The 20,559-nt window shown below is 30.3% G+C and overlaps 2 protein-coding genes and 1 long non-coding RNA gene across 17 annotated transcripts; 1 reads left to right on the forward strand and 2 right to left on the reverse strand.

The window, feature by feature from the left end:
* The first annotated feature begins 2,920 nt into the window (after window positions 1–2,920).
* LOC145113218 (uncharacterized) lies at window positions 2,921–5,457 on the forward strand. The gene is made up of 4 exons (XM_079049333.1): window positions 2,921–3,874; window positions 3,949–4,101; window positions 4,178–4,427; window positions 4,502–5,457. The coding sequence occupies exons 1-4, from the start codon at window positions 2,921–2,923 to the stop codon at window positions 5,455–5,457; spliced, it is 2,313 nt and encodes a 770-aa protein (XP_078905459.1).
* A 3,129-nt stretch (window positions 5,458–8,586) lies between these two features.
* On the reverse strand, window positions 8,587–10,948 carry LOC145104414 (uncharacterized). Of its 2 annotated transcripts, XR_013707082.1 has the most exons (4): window positions 10,650–10,948; window positions 10,402–10,560; window positions 9,360–9,586; window positions 8,587–8,859 (listed from the first exon to the last, which is right to left on the reverse strand). It is a non-coding gene; the product is annotated as an uncharacterized LOC145104414 (long non-coding RNA). The 2 variants fall into 2 exon arrangements; XR_013707081.1 differs by having other exon boundaries at window positions 10,402–10,946.
* A 6,992-nt stretch (window positions 10,949–17,940) lies between these two features.
* LOC145110688 (uncharacterized) lies at window positions 17,941–20,546 on the reverse strand. Of its 14 annotated transcripts, none has more exons than XR_013710168.1 (6): window positions 19,716–20,546; window positions 19,280–19,602; window positions 19,071–19,177; window positions 18,934–18,983; window positions 18,420–18,588; window positions 17,941–18,332 (listed from the first exon to the last, which is right to left on the reverse strand). XR_013710168.1 is itself a non-coding variant. In XM_079047192.1 (5 exons), exons 2-5 carry the CDS (start codon window positions 19,824–19,826, stop codon window positions 18,182–18,184), a joined length of 441 nt encoding a protein of 146 aa, XP_078903318.1. In that variant the 5' UTR covers window positions 19,827–19,833; window positions 20,251–20,546; the 3' UTR covers window positions 17,941–18,181. The 14 variants fall into 14 exon arrangements, 4 of the variants coding, with proteins under 4 accessions (XP_078903318.1, XP_078903253.1, XP_078903217.1 ...); XR_013710162.1 differs by having other exon boundaries at window positions 18,420–18,717; XR_013710214.1 differs by lacking the exon at window positions 18,934–18,983 and having other exon boundaries at window positions 18,420–18,481.
* Between the last annotated feature and the right edge of the window lie 13 nt (window positions 20,547–20,559).

The raw sequence follows: 20,559 nt of genomic DNA on the forward strand, positions 1-20,559 counted from the left end.
ACACGACAATTCGACACAAACCCGACACGAAATTAGCAAGTTTGGGTAAAAGATTTCGACACGTTTATGTAAACGGGTTGACACGACACGACATGATAGTTAAACGGGTAGGGTTAGGGTCAAGACTTTCAACTCGAAAATGTCTCGAATATGACCCGTTTAGTTATATATCTGTTTTTATAAATTTCATATTCTTATATACATATTATATATTATAGACTTGTATTGTGCCAACCAAACTCTAGAATTTCAATTAAAATTCAAACTTTCAAAGTGACTTAGTTTAATCTACCTCACCACCTATCCTCTTTGCTCCCCAACTCTAACTGTAATGCCCTGTCCCGAATCGTTTCCTGTGTGGGTGTGGGTGACATAATTTAGATTATCCGAGTGCTCGATTGTGTTTAAGAGCCCAGGGGTATAATCGTAATTTGTCAGTTCACGCCTTTATGAATTTTGGGCTTCTGAGCAAGCTCAGATGACTCGATACTTGAGCATGCTCAAGACGGACATCCACCAGTTTGTGTCTACTCAGCGTTATGATACACTTGTGGAGCTACAGGAGGCCGTTAGGAGGCGGGAGATTGAGTTAGAGCTCCAGGCAAGGGAGCGGAGGCAGGCTCCGGTGTAGACACAGCCTGCAGCAAAGCGGTTTAAGGCCGCTAATGCAATAGATTTTGGTGTGTTCTTAAAGATGATATTTTCCCTTTGTGCTTTTTGTTTCTTCAATCCAAGTTCAAAGATGTAGTTTCAGTTATGGGCTTTCCATGACAAACAATGTCTGTCGTAAATGCCTATACATGTCAGACAAATGTCTGTCAATGAAAGTCATGTCATAAATAGAAATGACAGACGTTCAGACTGTCATAAAGTTTACGACAGACCTTTACGACCTACAATTATGACAGACACACATGAAATGCATTTTCGACATATATTTACGACTGACTTTCTTTGTCGTAATTCGTAACATTTTTTAAATTATTTACATACCTTTACGACTTAAAATTACGACATATATTGTACGTCATGACTTTTAACATAGTTTTACGACATATATTTGTATTTTATGGTTTTACATATATATATATATATATATATATATATATATATATATATATATATATATATATATATATATAGAGAGAGAGAGAGAGAGAGAGAGATATGAGGGTTCAATTGAGAAACAAAAGTTGAGAATGGGGAATCAATCTCAATCGAACATTTATTTTGCAACAAAACACTTGGGTGTATCGACAGAAATGGGCAAGGGATACACATGTTTGTTCAAACCAAACATGTTTTCTTGAATTATGCTAATCATTACCTTAATATATACAAAAAATATTGTTTTTTTAAATTTTTAAGAAACTATTTTTATCGAAAAATTATTTTAAATATATCAAAATTCATAATTTTTATTATCTATAAATAGACATGCATATTGATATAGTTTTAAGATAAAATAAAATTTTTATTTTTTATAGTTTCAGCTCTCGTTATTCATAAGTGAATAAAAATGTATCAGATTTTTATTACAGGACATTCGTTATTCACTTATGAATAAAACATATGTTTATTATTATATTTTTTTTACAGTTTAAGTATCATTCATATGTAAACATTACACGTAATAAACTTTTCTTACCTAAAATATTCTTTTTACATCATCTTTTGTCATATGCTATATTTATATATGAATAAAACATGTATTAGCTCTCGTCATATATTATATTCATGAACAAATTACTGAAATAGTCCATGTGGTTTGGCTAAAGTTGCGCGTTTGGTCCCTATGTTTTGTTTTGCACTCGGACCATCCCCACGTTTTCTTTTTATTACCCGCCTGGTCCCTGGGTCCGTTAGTCGTCAATTCCAAATGTTAAGTCCCTCACGTGCTTCGCACATGAGGGGTATTTTCGTCATTTTATACATGGCGCCTAAATGCAATGCCAATCGTTTCTTCATTCCGATCATTTTCCGATCACCTCCCTCTCACACACACACTCTCTCTCTCTCTCACTTAATCTGTAACTCATCAAAATCGAGTAGAAACCCTAACTCCTCAAAATTTTGCAAGAATCATCGAAGCAACAATGGTGGGTTGGAGGATTAGAGCAAACATGGAAGAAATAGACGTTGAAAACCATTACGGTAACCGCTTAATTTCAAAAGTTAAATTTATCACTTACAAATTTCAAGCTAATAAGTTGAAGCTTTCTCTTTTACAGCTGGTCATCCAACTATCTTCTCCATCAGATTATTCTATGGTGGAGAGTTTACGAAGTTTCCTGGAAGGAGGTACGTCAAGGGCAAAGAAAGATACGTTGATCTATTGGACATTGATGAGTTTTGTGTGCACGATATTGATGAGATGATGGAGACCCTAGGCTGTGTTGAGGAGGGTAAGTTGCTTTATTACCACTTCAAAAGACCCTTTTCAGATTTGGACTTTGGGTTGTTTGCATTGGCTAGTGACAGTGACATTAACCATTTGGGTACATACGTGGGTCAACATAAACTGATTGAAGTTTATGTTGAACATGGTAAAACAATGTTGCATACATATACAATGTCATCTACCCCTAGTAAAGTTAGGATAGAAGAAATCGTTGATCAACCTTCGTGTAGTAAAAGGCTTTTTTTGGAATGGAAGGAAACTGAAACAGGGGATTGTATTGGATCAAGTAAACCAAATGTTGTGCCAACAAAAGAAACTGAAAGTGCCCAAATTGATGCCCAATGTGAAACACAAGGTATATGTTATGAATTTGATGAATTTCTAAATGAAGAAACTGGAGGGATTACTCATGAAAGTGACAATAGAGATGATGCTGATGATAGTGGTGATAGTGGTGATAGTGATGATAGTGAGTTCTTAGTAGACTTAGATAACCTCCTAGATGAACCTGAGATAGACATGAATGAGTTTTTGTTAAATATTGATGAAGATATAGAGTGGGTGGGTGATCTTGGAGGGTCAAATGTCAAGGAAACAGAAACAAGGGAAATTGATGATATTGAGGTTGTAAACAATGAGGTATTCTTATATGAGTCATCATCTGATGAAGGTGGGAGCAACAAGAGAAGAAAGTCAATTAAGGCAATCCGAAGGGCAATGGAAAACAGTGAAGCAAGAGTTAGTGATCCATTCTATGTGTACCAAAAATTCACCTCATCTGAAGAATTGAAAAATGCAATAAGACAACATGCTGTGGAGACAAGGAGGGAACTAGACTTTATAAAAAATGACAAAAACAGAGTGAGAGCTATTTGTAAAGGTACTATCCCAGACCTTGGTCAACTTGACCCATGTGGGCCCAGTCAAAGCAATAAAGAAAGTGAAGAAAACAACTGTCCATGGGTACTTTATGCTAGCAAGTGGGAACAAGATGTTGACTGGGAGATCAAGACCTACGAAAAAGAGCATAGATGTCTACAAACAAGAAATGTGAAAGCTTGTACCTACAAGTTCTTGGCAAAGAAAATTGTGCAACAGATTGAAAGCAACCCTACAGTCCCTACACGAGCTTTACAAGAACAACTTCAACGTGAATACCAGGTAGATATTTCGAAGATGAAGGTATTTAGGGCTAAAACAGAAGCATTGAATCAAGTAAGGGGCGATTATGCAGGGCAATATACTACACTACGAGACTATGTTCAAGAACTTCGCACTCGAAACCCAGGGACAACAGTTAAGATAGAGGTCGAAAGTGAGCCAAACCCATATTCTGAGACTAGAACTTTCAAACCGATCTACATCTGTCTAGGGCCATTAAAGAAAGGTTTTCTAGCTGGTAAAAGAGATTATCTTGGTTTGGATGGGACTTTTATGAAAGGGCCTTATCCTGGAATGATACTCACAGCAGTGGTAAGATGTAAACACATATCTTGTGTCATTTTATTCCATTTTATTTAAATTACTAACTCCTTCACTATGTTTAGGGTCTTGATGGAAATAACTGCACATATCCTTTGGCATATGCTGTCGTGGAGGCTGAGAATATAAACTCATGGACTTGGTTCTTAAGGTGCTTGGGTGATGACATTGATTTGCAAGCTAATTCCAACTTTACCTGTATATCTGACAGACAGAAGGTAAGTAATTTCAATGGACTTGGTTCTTATTGTACAATGTATACATTACATCTAATGTTGTTTACATTTTGTACAGGGCTTGTTGCAAGCAATTGGTACATTGTATCCATGTGCAGAACACAGGTTTTGTCTGCGACACATTCATGAAAACATGAAGAAAATGTGGAGGGGAAAGGTGTTCCAAGACATGTTGTGGAACTGTGCAAGTACAACAACAATACAAGAATTCAACCATGCTATGGAAGAGTTAAGAAAGCTAAACAATGACTGCTACGAATGGGTCAAAGCTATTCCACCTCAACATTGGTCTAGGGCACACTTCACAGGTTTGTTTTATTTTGTTGGGTTAATTGTTACCAAATGATTCACTTTCTTACATAATTTTTTATTTATATTGTAGGGAGGGCTCATTGTGACGGGCTTCTGAATAACTTGTGTGAGACCATAAATAATCAAATTAAGAAAGCACGCGACCAACCAATTATCACATGCCTTGAGTACATTAGAGAGTACCTTATGTTAAGGATTGTTAGTGTCCAAAAGGTAATTGATAAGGCTGTTGGACCATTAACTCCAACTGCAACAAGTGTGCTTGAAAAAAACAAATCTGATGCAGCTCAATGTGTGGGTAAGTTCTGTGGGAATGGAAAATATCAGGTGAGTGGTCCATGGATGGACCAATGTGTGGTAGACATGGCTCAACACACATGTTCTTGTAGAAAATGGGAACTCACTGGTATACCCTGTAAACATGCCCTTGTTGCTATATGGGAAATGCGAAAATATAAGCAGAATGTTGGCGTACCTGAAGAATGGGTTCATGCTACTTACTGGTTAAAAACTTGGAAGGAAATGTATTCTTTCAAGATTGAACCAATTAATGGAAGAAGAATGTGGGAAAAGTTTCCATGTCCAACCACTGTGCTTCCTCTTAATCATCATGTCCCCATTGGAAGACCAAGGAAGAAAAGAAGGAAATCAGCTGTTGAATTAGAAGATATGGTGAAGGGTGGTAGGGCATCAAGGAAGGACAAGAGTGTGACATGTTCAAAATGCAAAAAGCTTGGTCATAATAAAAGAAGCTGCAAAGGTCAAAGTGCATGTGATACTAGTTCAAGCAAGAAAGGGAAAGTTGGGAATAAAGCTAAAAGTGTAGGTGATGGTAGTTCAATCAAGAAAGGGAAGGATGGGAAGAAAGGTCAAAGTGCAGGTGATGGTAGTTCAAGCAAGAAAGGGAATGTTGGGAAGAAAGCTCAAAGTGTAGGTGGTGGTAGGCAAAGTGGAACTCAAAGTGCATGTGATGGAATTTCAAGCAGGACAAGGAGGGCTGGGAAGAAAGGGAAGAGTATTGCTTAAGTTATGATTGTGTTTTTATATTTTGTGTCTGTGTTATGAACCAATTATGGTGTTATGATCTTTTGTGTTTGTTATATTTGTCATTATGTTTTGTGTCTGTGTTATGAACAATTATGGTATGACTTTTGGGACCTGTTGTCTATATATGGTATGACTTTTAATGTATCTCTATTTTCAATTATGGTATGAACAATTAGTGCTATAATCTGTTGCTATGTTTTTGTTTTAATTCAATTCCATTTTATCCAATTCTATTCAATTATTCAATTCATTCCATTCTAATTCAATACCATTCAATTCTATTCAATCATTCAATTCAATTCCATTCCAATAGAAAACCAGTTAATTGCATTCCATTACAAACCACTCAATTCCATTCCATTATAAAACAGTCAATTGCATTCCATTACAAACCACTCAATTCCATTCCATTACAAACCACTCAATTCCATTCCATTATAAAACAGTCAATTCAATTCTATTCCATTACAAACCACTAAATTCCATCCCATTAGAAAATTGCCTTGATGAAACAAAAGATAAGTACATTGATAGCATAAATTAAAGCTTGTAAATTAAAATTGACACAAAAAAAACCCAACTGAACACTAATAACAGCCTCAAGGCCCTATTCTCATGTTGAAGCTCATCCAATGACTTCTGCAAATCAGGGGAGATACTTTTTTCAGTTTTTTCACCATTAAAGTTGTCCTCATCAACCCAATCTATGAAACCACATTTTGCTCCCTGCATTTTGAGTAATTTGGTGTGTGTTAAAGGTATGTGATATATAGATATACTTAAGAAGAAATTGTCCTTACCTTTCCAGTATAACAATAGAAAAGTCTTCCAGGGTTTTTCTTGGTAGTCGATCTTCGTATCACACCAACTTCACCACACTTGCAGGTTTTTTCCATTAGGGTTGATCGACACTTCAAAGAAGACGAAATGAAGGAGAAGAAGAAAGGGCGTATTCGAAAATAGAGAGAATCGGGGTTTAGGGGTGTTCTAATAGATTTTTTTATATAAAATGACGAAAATACCCCTCATGTGCGAAGCACGTGAGGGACTTAACGTTTGGAATTGACGACTAACGGACCCAGGGACCCAGGCGGGTAATAAAAAGAAAATGTGGGGATGGTCCGAGTGCAAAACAAAACATAGGGACCAAACGCGCAACTTTAGCCAAACCACAGGGACTATTTCAGTAATTTGTTCTATATTCATATATGAGTGAAACTTATTTCAGATTTTTGTTAGAGTTCATTTGTTATTCATATAGGAATAAGTAGTATGTTAATAAAAGAAAAACTGTTTTGAAAATTCGACCTACTTATTCATATAATAATAACAAATGAACTGTAACAAATTTCTGATAAACGTGTTATTCATATATGAATATAACTTGTTAGGAGAGCTAATATACTTTTTATTCATATGCGAATATAACATTTGACGAGAGATGATATAAACAGTAAAAAGTTTATTACATGTTATATTTATATATAAATGATACTTAAATTGTAAAAAAAGTAACCATATTTTTTATTCGTATAAGTGAATAATGAATATACTATAATAAAAATCTGATGCATTTTTATTCATTTATGAATAATGAGAACTGAAACTATAAAAAAGTATTTTCTCTTAAAACTTTGTTAATATGGATGTCTATTTATAGAATAAAAATTTATAAATTTTAATATATTTAAAATTATTTTTCGACAAAAATAGCTCTTTAAAAATTTAAAAAATGAAAAAAAACTATATTTTTTTGTATATATTAAGTTAATGATTAACATAGTTTAAGGAATCATGTTTTGTTTCAAAATACACGTGTGTTCCTTTCTCCATTCCGCTAGTACGATAGATCGTTTTGCGATAAAAATAAATGATTGGCTCTCGTCTTAATATGTGAATAAAACATTTATCAAATTTTTTTTATAGTTAATTTGTTATTTATATATAAATAAGTAGTATGTTAATAAAAGACGAAGTGTTTTGAAAATTCGAATTGCTTATTCATCTATGAATAACAAATTATCCATAACAAAATTCTGATAAATGTGTTATTTATATACGAATATAACTTGTAAAGAGAGCTAATACACAATTTATTCATATGTGAATATAACATGTGACAAGAGCTGGTGTAACTGTAAAAAATTTATTCCATGTTATATTTATATATGAATGATACTTAGGTCCCGTTTGATAGTTTCTGTTTGGGAAAGTACTGTCTGGTAAAGTGCTGTCTGGGAAAGTTTTCTGACTGGGAAAGAAACCATGCTGTTTGATTGTACATCTGATTGACTGTGCTGAATGATGAAAAAAAGTAATAATTCAATAAAAAATATAATTAAAAAAAGTTATTTAAAAAAATTAATAATCCAATAAAGAAAGAAAGAGGCGGGGTTTGGTGTATAATTGTCTTTCCAGCCCATTCAGCCAGAAAGATATGATTTTGGGGCTTTCTGGGAAAGACATATCTTATCGGGAAAGACCCCTTCTTTTGTGCAAATCAAACAGTCTTTCCGGTCCATTCAGCCAGAAAGATATGTTTGGACCTGGAAAGATGCGTATCAAACGGGGCCTTAAACTGTAAAAAAAAAAAAATTAAACACAATTTTTATTTATAAGTAAATAACGAATGTGTTGTAATAAGAATCTGACGCACTTTTATTCACTTATGAATAACGAGAGCTGAAAGTATAAAAAATATTTATTTTATTTTATTTTAAAACTATATCAATATGAATGTCTATTTATAGAGAATAAAAAATTATAAATTTTGATGTATTTAAAATCGTTTTTCGATAAAAATAGCTCCTTAAAAATTAATAAAAACGAAAAAACAATGTTTTTGTATATATTAAGGTAATGATTAACATAGTTTAAGGAAACATGTTTTGTTTGAAAATACATGTGTATTCCTTTCCCCTTTCTGCTTGTACGATGGAGGGTTTAACGGCAAAAATAAATGATTGACTGATAATGATTCCTTCATTCTCAACATTTTTTAGTTTCTCAATTGAACTTATCTCTCTCTCTCTCCCTCTTTATATATATATATATATAACTTGTATTTAACCTTTTACTTTGAAACACAATTTATTTAGACATCAGTTTATATAGAAATCACTCATATCTATTCATAAAAAAGAGTTAAAGGAAAGAAAGTATGGTTGCTACACAGAACAACACAATTAAAAAAAGTGCAAAAATCTATGCGTCAACCGGTAAGACTAAGGGTCTTTTTAAGTCTTCTTATCAGAATACTCTTCCACAATCACCTTCTCTTAATCTCTTTTTATTGCTTTTATTTTAAGACATTTCCTTCGACAAGTCTTCCTTTTTCTTTGTCTCCATGGAAACATTAGTAGCAGATAGTCTATCCCCTGCCTTAGTGGTTAAAGTAAGAAAACAAAAAGTCAAGAAACAATTTCGAGCACTAAAGAATTTCATATTGGAGATACTTTGTTTTGGACATTTTTAGATAGGTTAGAATGTTAGATACATAAAACTTAATTGATCTTATGAAAACATCAAAGGCTTCATAAAAAGCAATTCCGGTAAAGGAAGCTTATATGCAAGAAATAGAAAAGTGTATTCCTATTTCCTGCACTTGGGACAGAAAAGGGATTGTGTAATAAAGAGTAAATTATGCCTTTTTTTCCTAAGCCAAATCAACTAAAGTATGTTAGTATTTCTTTCATTTTAACCAAAAAAGGACTAAATGCGAGAAATGACAACTAACTTCTAATCAATGAAACTTATAATTTTATCAAGTCAAATCTACACATGCTAAATTTACAATGAAACATATCTTACAAAAATCTATGAACTCAAATAGAATTCAATATGAGAAAAAGTAATGAGATATAATGATAAATATGGCCTACCTGAACCATAATTATAGGGCACGGGCCTCCTTTGTGGAAAACAAGCAACCTTTTCCTGAAACATAGTAGCATGAATTTATAATGCCAATTATGCCCTTTTAAAAGTTTTACTTGTGTAGATGTTGTATCTGATGGAAGAGGCTTAGGCATCACGATTGGATCATCACGAAATGCCATTGAAGAAAAAGGCACTTCATAAGGTATGCAAAATGAGGGTCTTCTTGTTCCTGAGTCGAAAGGATCAATAATCAAACTTATAAAAGAAAGAACAAGTAAACATAATTGTCCAAAATGATGATTAAAATGAAGTTAAAAAAGACCTTGTCATTAAATATAAAGGAAGTGAATATAAAGCTCAAATTTACTAGTTTGAAAAAGGTGTTTCAAACTACAGTGTTGTTATAGAAAGTAACTCCTAATAATAAGTGAACAAATGCATACAAACTATTCAAATGGGGCAAAAGAAATTTGTATCAACGCCATACCATTGATTAAACTGTTGTTACTTACCGGTACAAGTAATTGTTCAAATATGATGATACATTTTAAGGGAGTGGAGTATATCTATTTGAAACATATACAATTACAATAATACCTAACAAGAATTACTTCAAAACATAAATACACATACACGGACAGAACATGTAATCTACCTTAATGTTAATCAATCTGCCATTGTACGTTATACTTCAAATTTAATGCAAACATGTGTAGTTCCTTAATCAAAATATATAATGTAGCATACACATGTAAGGGTCGTTCAGTGAGACATTTTATCAAACAGTTGGCGTTCATTAGAAAGTAATCCTAAGTGAGACATTTTATCATTAGAAAGTAACGCTAAACATTGTTCACAGATTACCAGACTACCATATTCTATAGCAGAAGTGTAACAGAGCAACCAGAAATCACAAAAAATAGCCAGATTTGTAGGAGCGTAAAGCTATAAAAATGTATTTAGAAGATTCGGGAGATTTAGAAACAGAGAAATTGAGAAAAAAAAAGTGTTTATTGACGACTATAAAAATATTTGATTACTCACCTGCATGTATAAAAGCTCGATGGTTCCATTATTGGCAGTGGGTAACAAGTTCATGACATCGACAACTCTGCAATCACGAAATCTTGAGGGGATCATTGAGGATTTCAGCAACCCTTGTAGGCTCGAGACGAACCAAGTCGTAGGGCTCGTGCTGCCACACTAGTGCAACCATGAGAAATAACAATGAACCATGATAAATAACAATGATTCCAATGGAATCTGGACTAGGCTGTGTGAAGGAACAAGACCTTTTTTAGACAAGATAGAATAGGGCATCCATTAATAAGTTGTTGACAAGATAGAGCCTAGTAGGCATTCGCGAATGTGTTGTTTTCGAGCACACACTTGATGTTTTTCACCAGTGGAAGGAATCTTGACTTAATTTCGTTTAGGGGGAAGTACGGTTTGTGGGAATTAGACGACGTTGAAGGAGGTTCTTAACCCTATAGTTTCGACAGACCTTTTTTAGACGATGGATGAAAAAAAGGAAAAAAGTCACGCGTGTTTCTTCATTAACTTCATTTTAGACAACATTTTTAAAGAAGATGACAGACGATGGAAAATTATGTATGTCTGGAACTCAATAATATTTCATAAAAGATGGCATAATTTATATGAAGACTTTTGGCTTGTATTTTATGAATGTACATCGTAATTTGTCTGTCATCAAAGACCTTCATTAATCTAGTAGTGGACATTTAAAAATAAAAGCAATCTAAATCATATCCAAATAATTGTTTGTTATTTACTACTTACTAGCAATAAAACACATGATCAAAAGAACACATGGTATATATAAAATTCATTTTAATTTTATATTATACTACATTATAAATGCAATCATATCCAAATCATATTATATATATATATATATATATATATATATATATATATATATATATATATATATATATCATATATATATATCATACAGTACTATAAAGGAAACATTTTTCCTTTCATCACATTCATTTGAAACTCCTATGACTTTCTAATTTTTTTTCTAATAATGATTATAAGTTGGTTAATAAGGTTAAATAAATATCAAACTTAAAATGTAATCATATATAAACTAAAATTCAATATTAAAAAATATATTTACTTCTACATATAAAGTTATGTTTTTTTAACTTTTAACATATTATACTTAATTTATTATTTTTAATATATTGTTGGATGTAAACCATTATCATTTTAAAGTTATAAATTTTGAATAATTTGTATAAAATACTTAAATTATTAATTTAAATATCATATTACATGGTCAACTTAAATATAAATTTTACTTAAACTTAAACAACCAAAAAATATTTATAAAGGAAACATTTTTCCTTTCACCACATTCATTTGAAACTCCCATGCATTTTTCCTTTCACCACATTCATTTGAAACTCCCATGACTTTTCAATTTCTTTCTAATAATGATTATAAGTTGGTTAATAAGGTTAAATAAATATCAAACCTAAAGTGTAATCATATATAAACTAACATTCAATATTAAAAAATATCTTTACTTCCACATATAAAGTTATGTTTTTTTTAACTTTTAACATATTATACTTAATTTATTAATTGTAATATATTGTTGGATGTAAACCATTATCATTTTAAAGCTATAAATTTTGAATAATTTGTATAAAATACTTAAATTATTAATTTAAATATCATATTACATAGTCAACTTAAATATAAATTTTACTTTAACTTAAACAACCCAAAAAATATTTTGTAAATAATTAAAAGTGATAAATTGTAATGTCTTTCTAATAATGATTATAATTTGGTTAATAAGGTTAAATAAATATCAAACCTAAAGTGTAATCATAAATAAACTAAATTTCAATATTAAAATAATATCTTTACTTTACTTATAAAGTTATGACTTTCACTTTTAACATATTATACTTAATTTATTAAATTTAATATGTTATTGTATGTAAACCATTATCAGTCTAAACTATAACTTTTGAACAGTTTTGACAAAATACTTAAATTGTTGATTTAAATATAACATTACAGTGTCAACTTAAAAATAAATTTCAGTTCCACTTAAAAAACCCAATGAATATTTTGTGAATAGTTAAAAGTGATAAATTGTTGTGCTAAATGCAAAAACTAAATTGTAATCTCAATTTAACTAAAATATTCCTAACGATATTTTAATAATGCTTAAAAGTTTTCAAATAAGTAGCTTAAAATAACTTATAATAACAATAGTTAAAAATAACTCTATATAAATGATTATATTGTTACCTTTAAAATAAAAAAACAATGTTTGATGTTTTAAATAATTATAATGATAGAAATTAAAGCGTTAAACAAATAAATTTTAAAAAATTAATTAACAATAACAAAAACTATAAATAACATTAAACCATATATTTTATTTAATTTTATTCATGAGTAACTCGCATGTAGAAGTCATTCAAACGATTGATATTATGCAGTTATAATAGATGTATATATTATCATATAATTCAAAATAGTCAATATATTATATCAATTTAGTATACAAATTATTATATTAAATTTAACAATAATGTTATTGTTATATTTAGAAAAACATATATTTGTAAATATTTCAACTATATAGGTCTTTCTGCGCAACGCACGTGCATTCGCCTAGTATACTTATAAAGGAAGCATTTTCCTTTCACCACATTCATTTGAAACTCCTATGACTTTTCAATTTCTTTATAATAATGATTATAAGTTAGTTAATAAGATTAAATAAATATCAAACCTATAGTGTAATCATATATAAACTAAATTTCAATATTAAAAAAATATCTTTACTTCTATAAATTTAAATATAACATTATAATTTTAAAAGCTACAAGTTTTGAATAATTTGTATAAAATACTTAAAATATAAATTTAAATATAACATTACAGGATCAACTTAAATATAAATTTTAGTTTAACTTAAACAACCCAAAGAATATTTTATAAATAGTTAAAAGTGATAAATTGTAGTGTCATTCTAATAATGATTATAAGTTGATTAATAAGGTTAAATAAATATCAAACCTAAAGTATAATCATAAATAAACTAAATTTTAATATTAAAATAATATCTTTACTTCTACTTATAAAGTTTTGTCTTTAACTTTTAACATATTATACTTAATATATTAGATTTAATATGTTATTCTATGTAAACCATTATCAATTTAAAGATACAACTTTTAAACAATTTGGACAAAATACTTAAATTATTAATTTAAATATAACATTACAATGTCAACTTAAATATAAATTTCAGTTCCATTTAAAAAACCCAATGAATATTTTGTGAATAGTTAAAAGTGATAAATTGTAGTGCTAAATGAAAAAACTAAATTATAATCTCAATTTAACTAAAATATTTCCTAAAGATATTTGTATAATCGTTAAAAGTTTTCAAATAAGTAGCTTAAAATAAATTACAATAACAATAGTTAAAAATAACTTTATATAAATGATTATATTGTTACCTTTAAAATCAAAAAACATTGTTTGATGTTTTAAATATTTATAATGATAGAAATTAAAACGTTAAGAAAATAAATTTTAAAAAATTAATTAACAATAACAACAACTATAAATAACTTTAAACCATATATTATATTTAATTTTATTTATGAGTAACTCACGGGTAGAAGTCATTCAAACGGTTGAGATTATGCAGTTATAATAGATGTATATATTATCATATAATTCAAAATAATCAATATATTATATCAATTTAGTATACGGATTATTATATCAAATTTAACAACAACGTTATTGTTATATTTAAAAAAACATGTATTTGTATAAATTTAACTATATACCCTTAAGTATATAAGCTTAGGTATCCAAACTCACTATATTACGTCGTTTTGTATCATATATACATTGTAATTGTCCAATGTTCTTATAATTCAACTTCTAACTTGATTTACATCCAAGATTTTTTTTATAAATTTCATATTTATATTCCTCTTACATAATTTTCATTTTCAACAATAATATATATAGCCTAGTACGTGTTCGACAAAAAGATGTGATGTATGAGGAAGATAATAGTGAAATTTCTAAAATCTTAAAAGTAAATCAAGTTAAAGGTTGAACTTTAAGAACATTGTAATGAATGTATAAAACAAAACGACGTATTATGGTGGATTTGGTTACCTAAGCTTATATACCTTTAATGGTATATATATATATATATATATATATATATATATATATATATATATATATATATATATATATATATATATATATATATATATATATATATATAATTTAGGGGTGAGCGCGGTGCGGTTCGTTGCATTTATTAGCCAAAACCTCACCACTAACCGCAAATGCGGTTAATCCATTTTCAAAACCGCTTGATGCGGTTATTTTTGCGGTGCGGTTTTTTTTTTTTTTTTTTTTTGTGTTGTGGTTATTAACCGCATGGATTTGGTACGGTTATTTTGTGTGGTTTTTAACCATAGTTTAGAGCTCAAACGGTTTTAAGAGTTCAAACATATTACTTGTAATAATAAAAAAAAACCATGATGTATAAGACAATTAACTTAAATCACAAACAATTAATATCTTAAAAACGTCAAATCAATAGTAATTAACAATAAATATCTTAAAATTGTTTAATTTCATCATTTTTCAAATTTAAACATAACAAAAAACCAACATTTTTGTCTTCTAGTATTTTATCCATCTTTCATCCATAAAACTTGTCTTATTTTTAATATTTAATATATTAATAATTAATAAAAAATTGTATATAATATATTCGGTGCGGTGCGGTTTTTTTACGGTTTTTGAAAACTAATAACCGCACCGCACCGCAAATTTGCGGTTTTTAAAAAACAGAAAATCTCACCATCGGTTTTTATTGCGGTTGCTGTTTTTCGATTGCGGTTTATGCGGTTAATTTTAGTTGTGGTGCGGTTTTTGCTCACCCCTAAGATTATATATATATATATATATATATATATATATATATATATATATATATGGGAAAAGTGAATATACCCTTAAGGGTATATAAGATTAGGTACCCATTATTTAAAATTACGTAGTTTTGATTATTGGGTTAATCTTCTAAATAAAAAAAATCCTTAAAAAAGTACATAGTTTCCTTATGTGATCACATTCCTGATTCGTTCCATCATCAAGAAATCGGAATCAACTTAAAACGAATGATACCATCTGGAATCGCAATTCAGGGACCTCAAAAAAAATTGCAATTCACAACGAATTGAAATCAAAAAAATTGCAATTGACAAGGAATCGAACTCATAATCTGCTTCCCCTGTTTTTTTCGTTCAACGACTTCCAAGTAAGTGACTTCCCCTGATTCGAATCGTTTGTTTTTTATATCAACTAATTGTGATGTTGAAGGTTTGTATTTTTTGTTATTAATTGGAATCGTTTGCAATTCATACACATATATTAAGTTTACAAAGTTATTTGTAGTCCTTAATTTCAATTTTTTGGTCGGTCTGCAATGCTGCGTCTTTTTTTTTTCTTTTTTTTTTTGTTGCTGAAGACATATACTTCATTGCTAAAAACAGTTTGATTGGTTATAGCTAGTTTAGGCAATTCATTATTCTAAAGAGCTAACTTCATGGTGCATTCTAAAGTCTATATTTTGGGTTAACTTGGATGAACTTGATCCAACTTATTGCAAACAATGAAAAATTGATAATAAAAAGCAACAAACGAATTAAATATGAACTCATCAGTTGTAATGTATTTTAACGAATGATTTTTTTTCTGTTCCGAGTTGTAATGTATTTTAACGAATGGTTTTTTTCTGCTTCGATTCCATGGAAGCCAATTAAGGTAAATCATACAAATTGTAATTCACATGAATTCATACAAATTGCAATTGACAAGAATTCATACAAATTGCAATTGTTTGTTATTGTGTTTTTTATATATAATGTTTCCATTATATTCAATATAAAACAATTTGGTGTTAATCTTTTATTTCATCGTTGTCTATTGCAGACCACAATGAGTGAAGCCGAAGCAACTAATCAAGCTATAGAACCATATATAACCGAAGATAGTGACACAAATGATTACTTGGAAGCAACATATGAATGTGAAAAAATAAATAGTATCGATGAGAACATTGAATTTGACGAAGATGAAGTTAACAATGAAAGTATACTTGGAAAGGTTTTTGATACACCCGATGATGCCTATACATTTTATAATGATTATTCATTTTTACATGGCTTTGGTATACGTAGAGATGACACAATTAAAAATCCTAAAACAAATGAGCCTTTTCGGAAGATATATGTATGCAACAAAGAAGGTTTCAAAAGGATGGACAAAAATGCTTCAAGTGAAAATGAGAAAAACGTCGTAGAGATGTTAGAACCGGATGTCAAGCAAAGCTTCGAATAACAAGACAGGAGGATGGGAAATGGTTGGTGGACTCATTTAATGACACACACAATCACGACTTGACCATGACACCTTCGAAGGTGATGAAGCATCGATCTCATAGCAGTTTCCACCGTTCAATAGAAGGTAAATCTCTTATGGTGCAATTTGGTCAAGCATGGTTGAAACCTTCTCAGATTAAAAAAGTTGTTAATACAATGAAAACCTCAAATGTAGCTGATGATACTTCAAAGCAATGTGCCGATGTCTTATCTGAGCAACGAAAGCAACATAAAGGAAATGAGTTCTATGGACTTATAAAACATTTTCAAGATAAAACATTAGTTGATAGTGAGCAGTATTTTGTCGTGGATTTGTCTGATGATGGGTATCCTAGAAATATCTTTTGGGCTGATGGTAGATCAAGAGATGCTTATACAAAATTCAGAGATGTTGTTGTGTTTGATGTCAATTATATGACTAACAAGTTCAAGATGCCTTTTGCTCCCTTTACTAGGGTGAATCATCATGGGCAGTCTATACTTTTTGGAGGAGCATTGCTTGAAAATGAAAAGGAAGAGACATTTGAATGGTTATTTGAACATTTCCTCAAATGTATGTTTAACAAGTATCCGAAGGCAATTGATGTTTCTTAACAATTTTAATGTTTTTGAATGAAATTTGTTGATTGTTTATGATTTGTGTGTTTATAACTTAAATTTGGCTGCCACTATTTGTTTATAACGGAAGTATGATGGTATTTTGTGAAAAAAAACGAAAGTATGAGTGTATTTTGTGAAAAAACGAAAGTATGATGGTATTTTCTGAAAAAAAAAAAACAAAATTATGAGAGTATTTTGTGAAAAAACAAAAGTATGCTGTCATTTTGGGTTAAAAATGTAAATTTGCTGCAATTACGGGTTAAAAACAAAAGTATGCTGTCATTTTGGGTTAAAAATGTAAATTTGCTGCAATTACGGCTTAAAAACGAAAATATGCTGTCATTTTGGGTTAAAAATGTAAATTTGCTGCAATTACGGGTTAAAAACGAAAATATGCTGTCATTTTGGGTTAAAAATGTAAATTTGCTGCAATTACGGGTTAAAAACAAAAATATGCTGTCATTTTGGGTTAAAAATTTAACTTTGTTGCTATTTCAGCTCAATCCACAAAATATATGGTTATATACTTTTTGTCAAAAACATCCGTAAATCTGTTATTTCGATCCATAGCACTTGTTGAGCGTGGGAAATATCATCTATTATGATCAATAATCACATACCATTCATAGATGTTTGGTTCATAAAAAATCGTATATATAAATACACAATGAGTAAAGTGACTTGAAATGACAAACAATTATTCTAAAAAATTGCTAACAAACCATTATTCTAAAAAATAATCATTTTTTTTTTCTCTTCAAGGTTCTCTCTTTGAAAATAGCTGATTTCACTTTACTTGAGAAACTCCCCCATGACATCTTCTCTCTTTGCAAGAATAAAGCACTCAACTTTGCATTTGGTCTAATTGTTATTTTATGCCCCATATACCTCCTGTAAACAAACAAACAAATGAATACACAACAAACACATGTGATAGAGAATGGGTCAAATATTAACATAGGGCAAACGTGGAGAGACCTAGTTGTCATGTTTATCAAAATGGAAACCAACTGAGGCTTAATCCAGCTGATATCTTCTGGCTTTAAGTTTATCATAAAACCAAATGTTATGTTATGATATGTGTGGAATAAAATGGTGATCCATGTGCATAGTAAAGATAAATCAGCAGGCGTTTCCAAAAATACCCCTAATGTTGAATAGCAAAAACACATGAGGTTCAAGCCATATTTATGGCTATTATATCGAAGTTTTTTTTTTATTTTATTTTTTTTAGAAATTAATTTGTTCAACGCAAGTAAATAAAAATCTGTTCAACCTGAGATAAAAAAACAAAACAAAAAAAAATTCATTAAAAAACTAGAAAAAACAAATTGCAAGAAATAGCAATGTAATTACTCTTTTAACCAATAAAAGCAATGTACATTACGTATATTGGTAGTTATAGTTAAGTACCTTGACATTCCTTGCAATTTGCACATCAAGAAACTGATAAAAAAAATTTTGGAAAAATAATAAGAATTAAATTATGAACCAGTTTTTGGGTGAGGGTGATGTCAGTTTGAATTCCAGCAGCATTAAGATCTGATGAATCATGAAACTGTTTGTGAAGATGGATTTGAATAGATTTATGAAGGAATGAAGGAAAAAAAGAAGGAAGAAAGTTTTTACATGCTCCTTTTTGAAGGCCATTTTCGTAATTATTGAAAATAGCTTCTGTTAGTAATCTTAAACCAAAAGTTATAGCTCCTGATGCATCCATCCCGGCTAGGAAAAGACTAAAAAAAACATTTTTTTATTATTAAGAAAATGAGTCGAAAATGTTTTATATGATAATGTTTTATGGGGAATTTATAAGAAACATGGAGGTGATGAGTTACTTGAATGAATTCAGGGCACATGAGAGCCAAATCGCCAATCATCCCACCTCCATAGTAACACGTGATGTTGAGTTTTTCTCAGGCATTTCATCGAGCACCTTATGTGCACAACTTATCTTCTTCCCCAAATAGCCCATTTAAATGACTTCAAGACTATGAACTAGAAAGATGTTTGATGCTTTTCAATCTTGTTAAGCATGTCTTACCATCACTGAACCATGAAGATATCCATAATGATGCCAAGAATAAAGTTCCATAAGAGAATGGCGACCATGTTTCTTTCCCTGGTCATCTTCAAAAAGCCAACATGATTCTTCACCTGACTGAAGTCTCACAACAACACATAATAGATGAGTTAGTTAATTCATTAGAATCAGTAACAGATGTTTGGACCACAATATTGTCCTTGTTCATTAATGTACATTCATCCACTCACATATGCAGGCTGGGCATACCCAACATGACTTTTGTCGGTGGCAGAGTAAAGGTGAAGAGCATTTTCTTTACTGCCACTTGTCTGGCAGTTTGTGTCCATTGCAGACTGCATATATCACCTTGTGTCACAGATGGAAGAATATCATAACTGTTAGAATTCAAGAGCTCATAGCTATAAATTTTTGAATCACGTATGATAAAGTTACATGTCTCCAAGAAAACCAATCTAACACTGATTTGGTTCGTACAATACTTCTACTTTCCCTAAAAGGTTATGCTTGTAAAAATCTATGCTTATAATGCCCATTCTCGATAACAGCCTATGCTTTTAAGCCATATTGACACAAAATTTCACTATGGCATTTAATCAAGCACTTGGTGTACATTCCTAGATACAATCGAAAAACGACCTCAATTTGTGATGTAATTAACCAGAAAAAATTAATAAATATAGGATGATAACAAAAAAAACCTCTAATAAAAATAAGATGAATTTCTTTGTGATTAAATATGTTGGGAAGAATCGAAGGACTCACACTGAGTGTAGATAAATGCGATATCATCGAATCCGTCTTCTGAGTTCTCGATAGATGTGATATGGAACGAAGCAGAAAAATAAGGCCATGTTAACTTAAACGGTGTCATGGTCGTCGATGGGAGATGATACGAAATGTGCCTCTTAGAATCCTTGAACCAAAGAAATAAAACGAAAAAAAATGTTCCTGAGATTAATCAAGAACCGATGTTCTGGATGATGTTGAATCAGAAAGATTCATAGCAGACGAAGTCTTTGAAAAATAAAGAAAGAATCGGAATTGTGATAAATCATATCCCTTACCAAACGA

The sequence above is a fragment of the Lactuca virosa genome, chromosome 1, assembly GCF_052849685.1.
Source record: "Lactuca virosa cultivar CGN04683 chromosome 1, Lactuca_virosa_CGN04683_v6, whole genome shotgun sequence".
NCBI classification, from domain to species: Eukaryota; Viridiplantae; Streptophyta; class Magnoliopsida; order Asterales; family Asteraceae; genus Lactuca; species Lactuca virosa.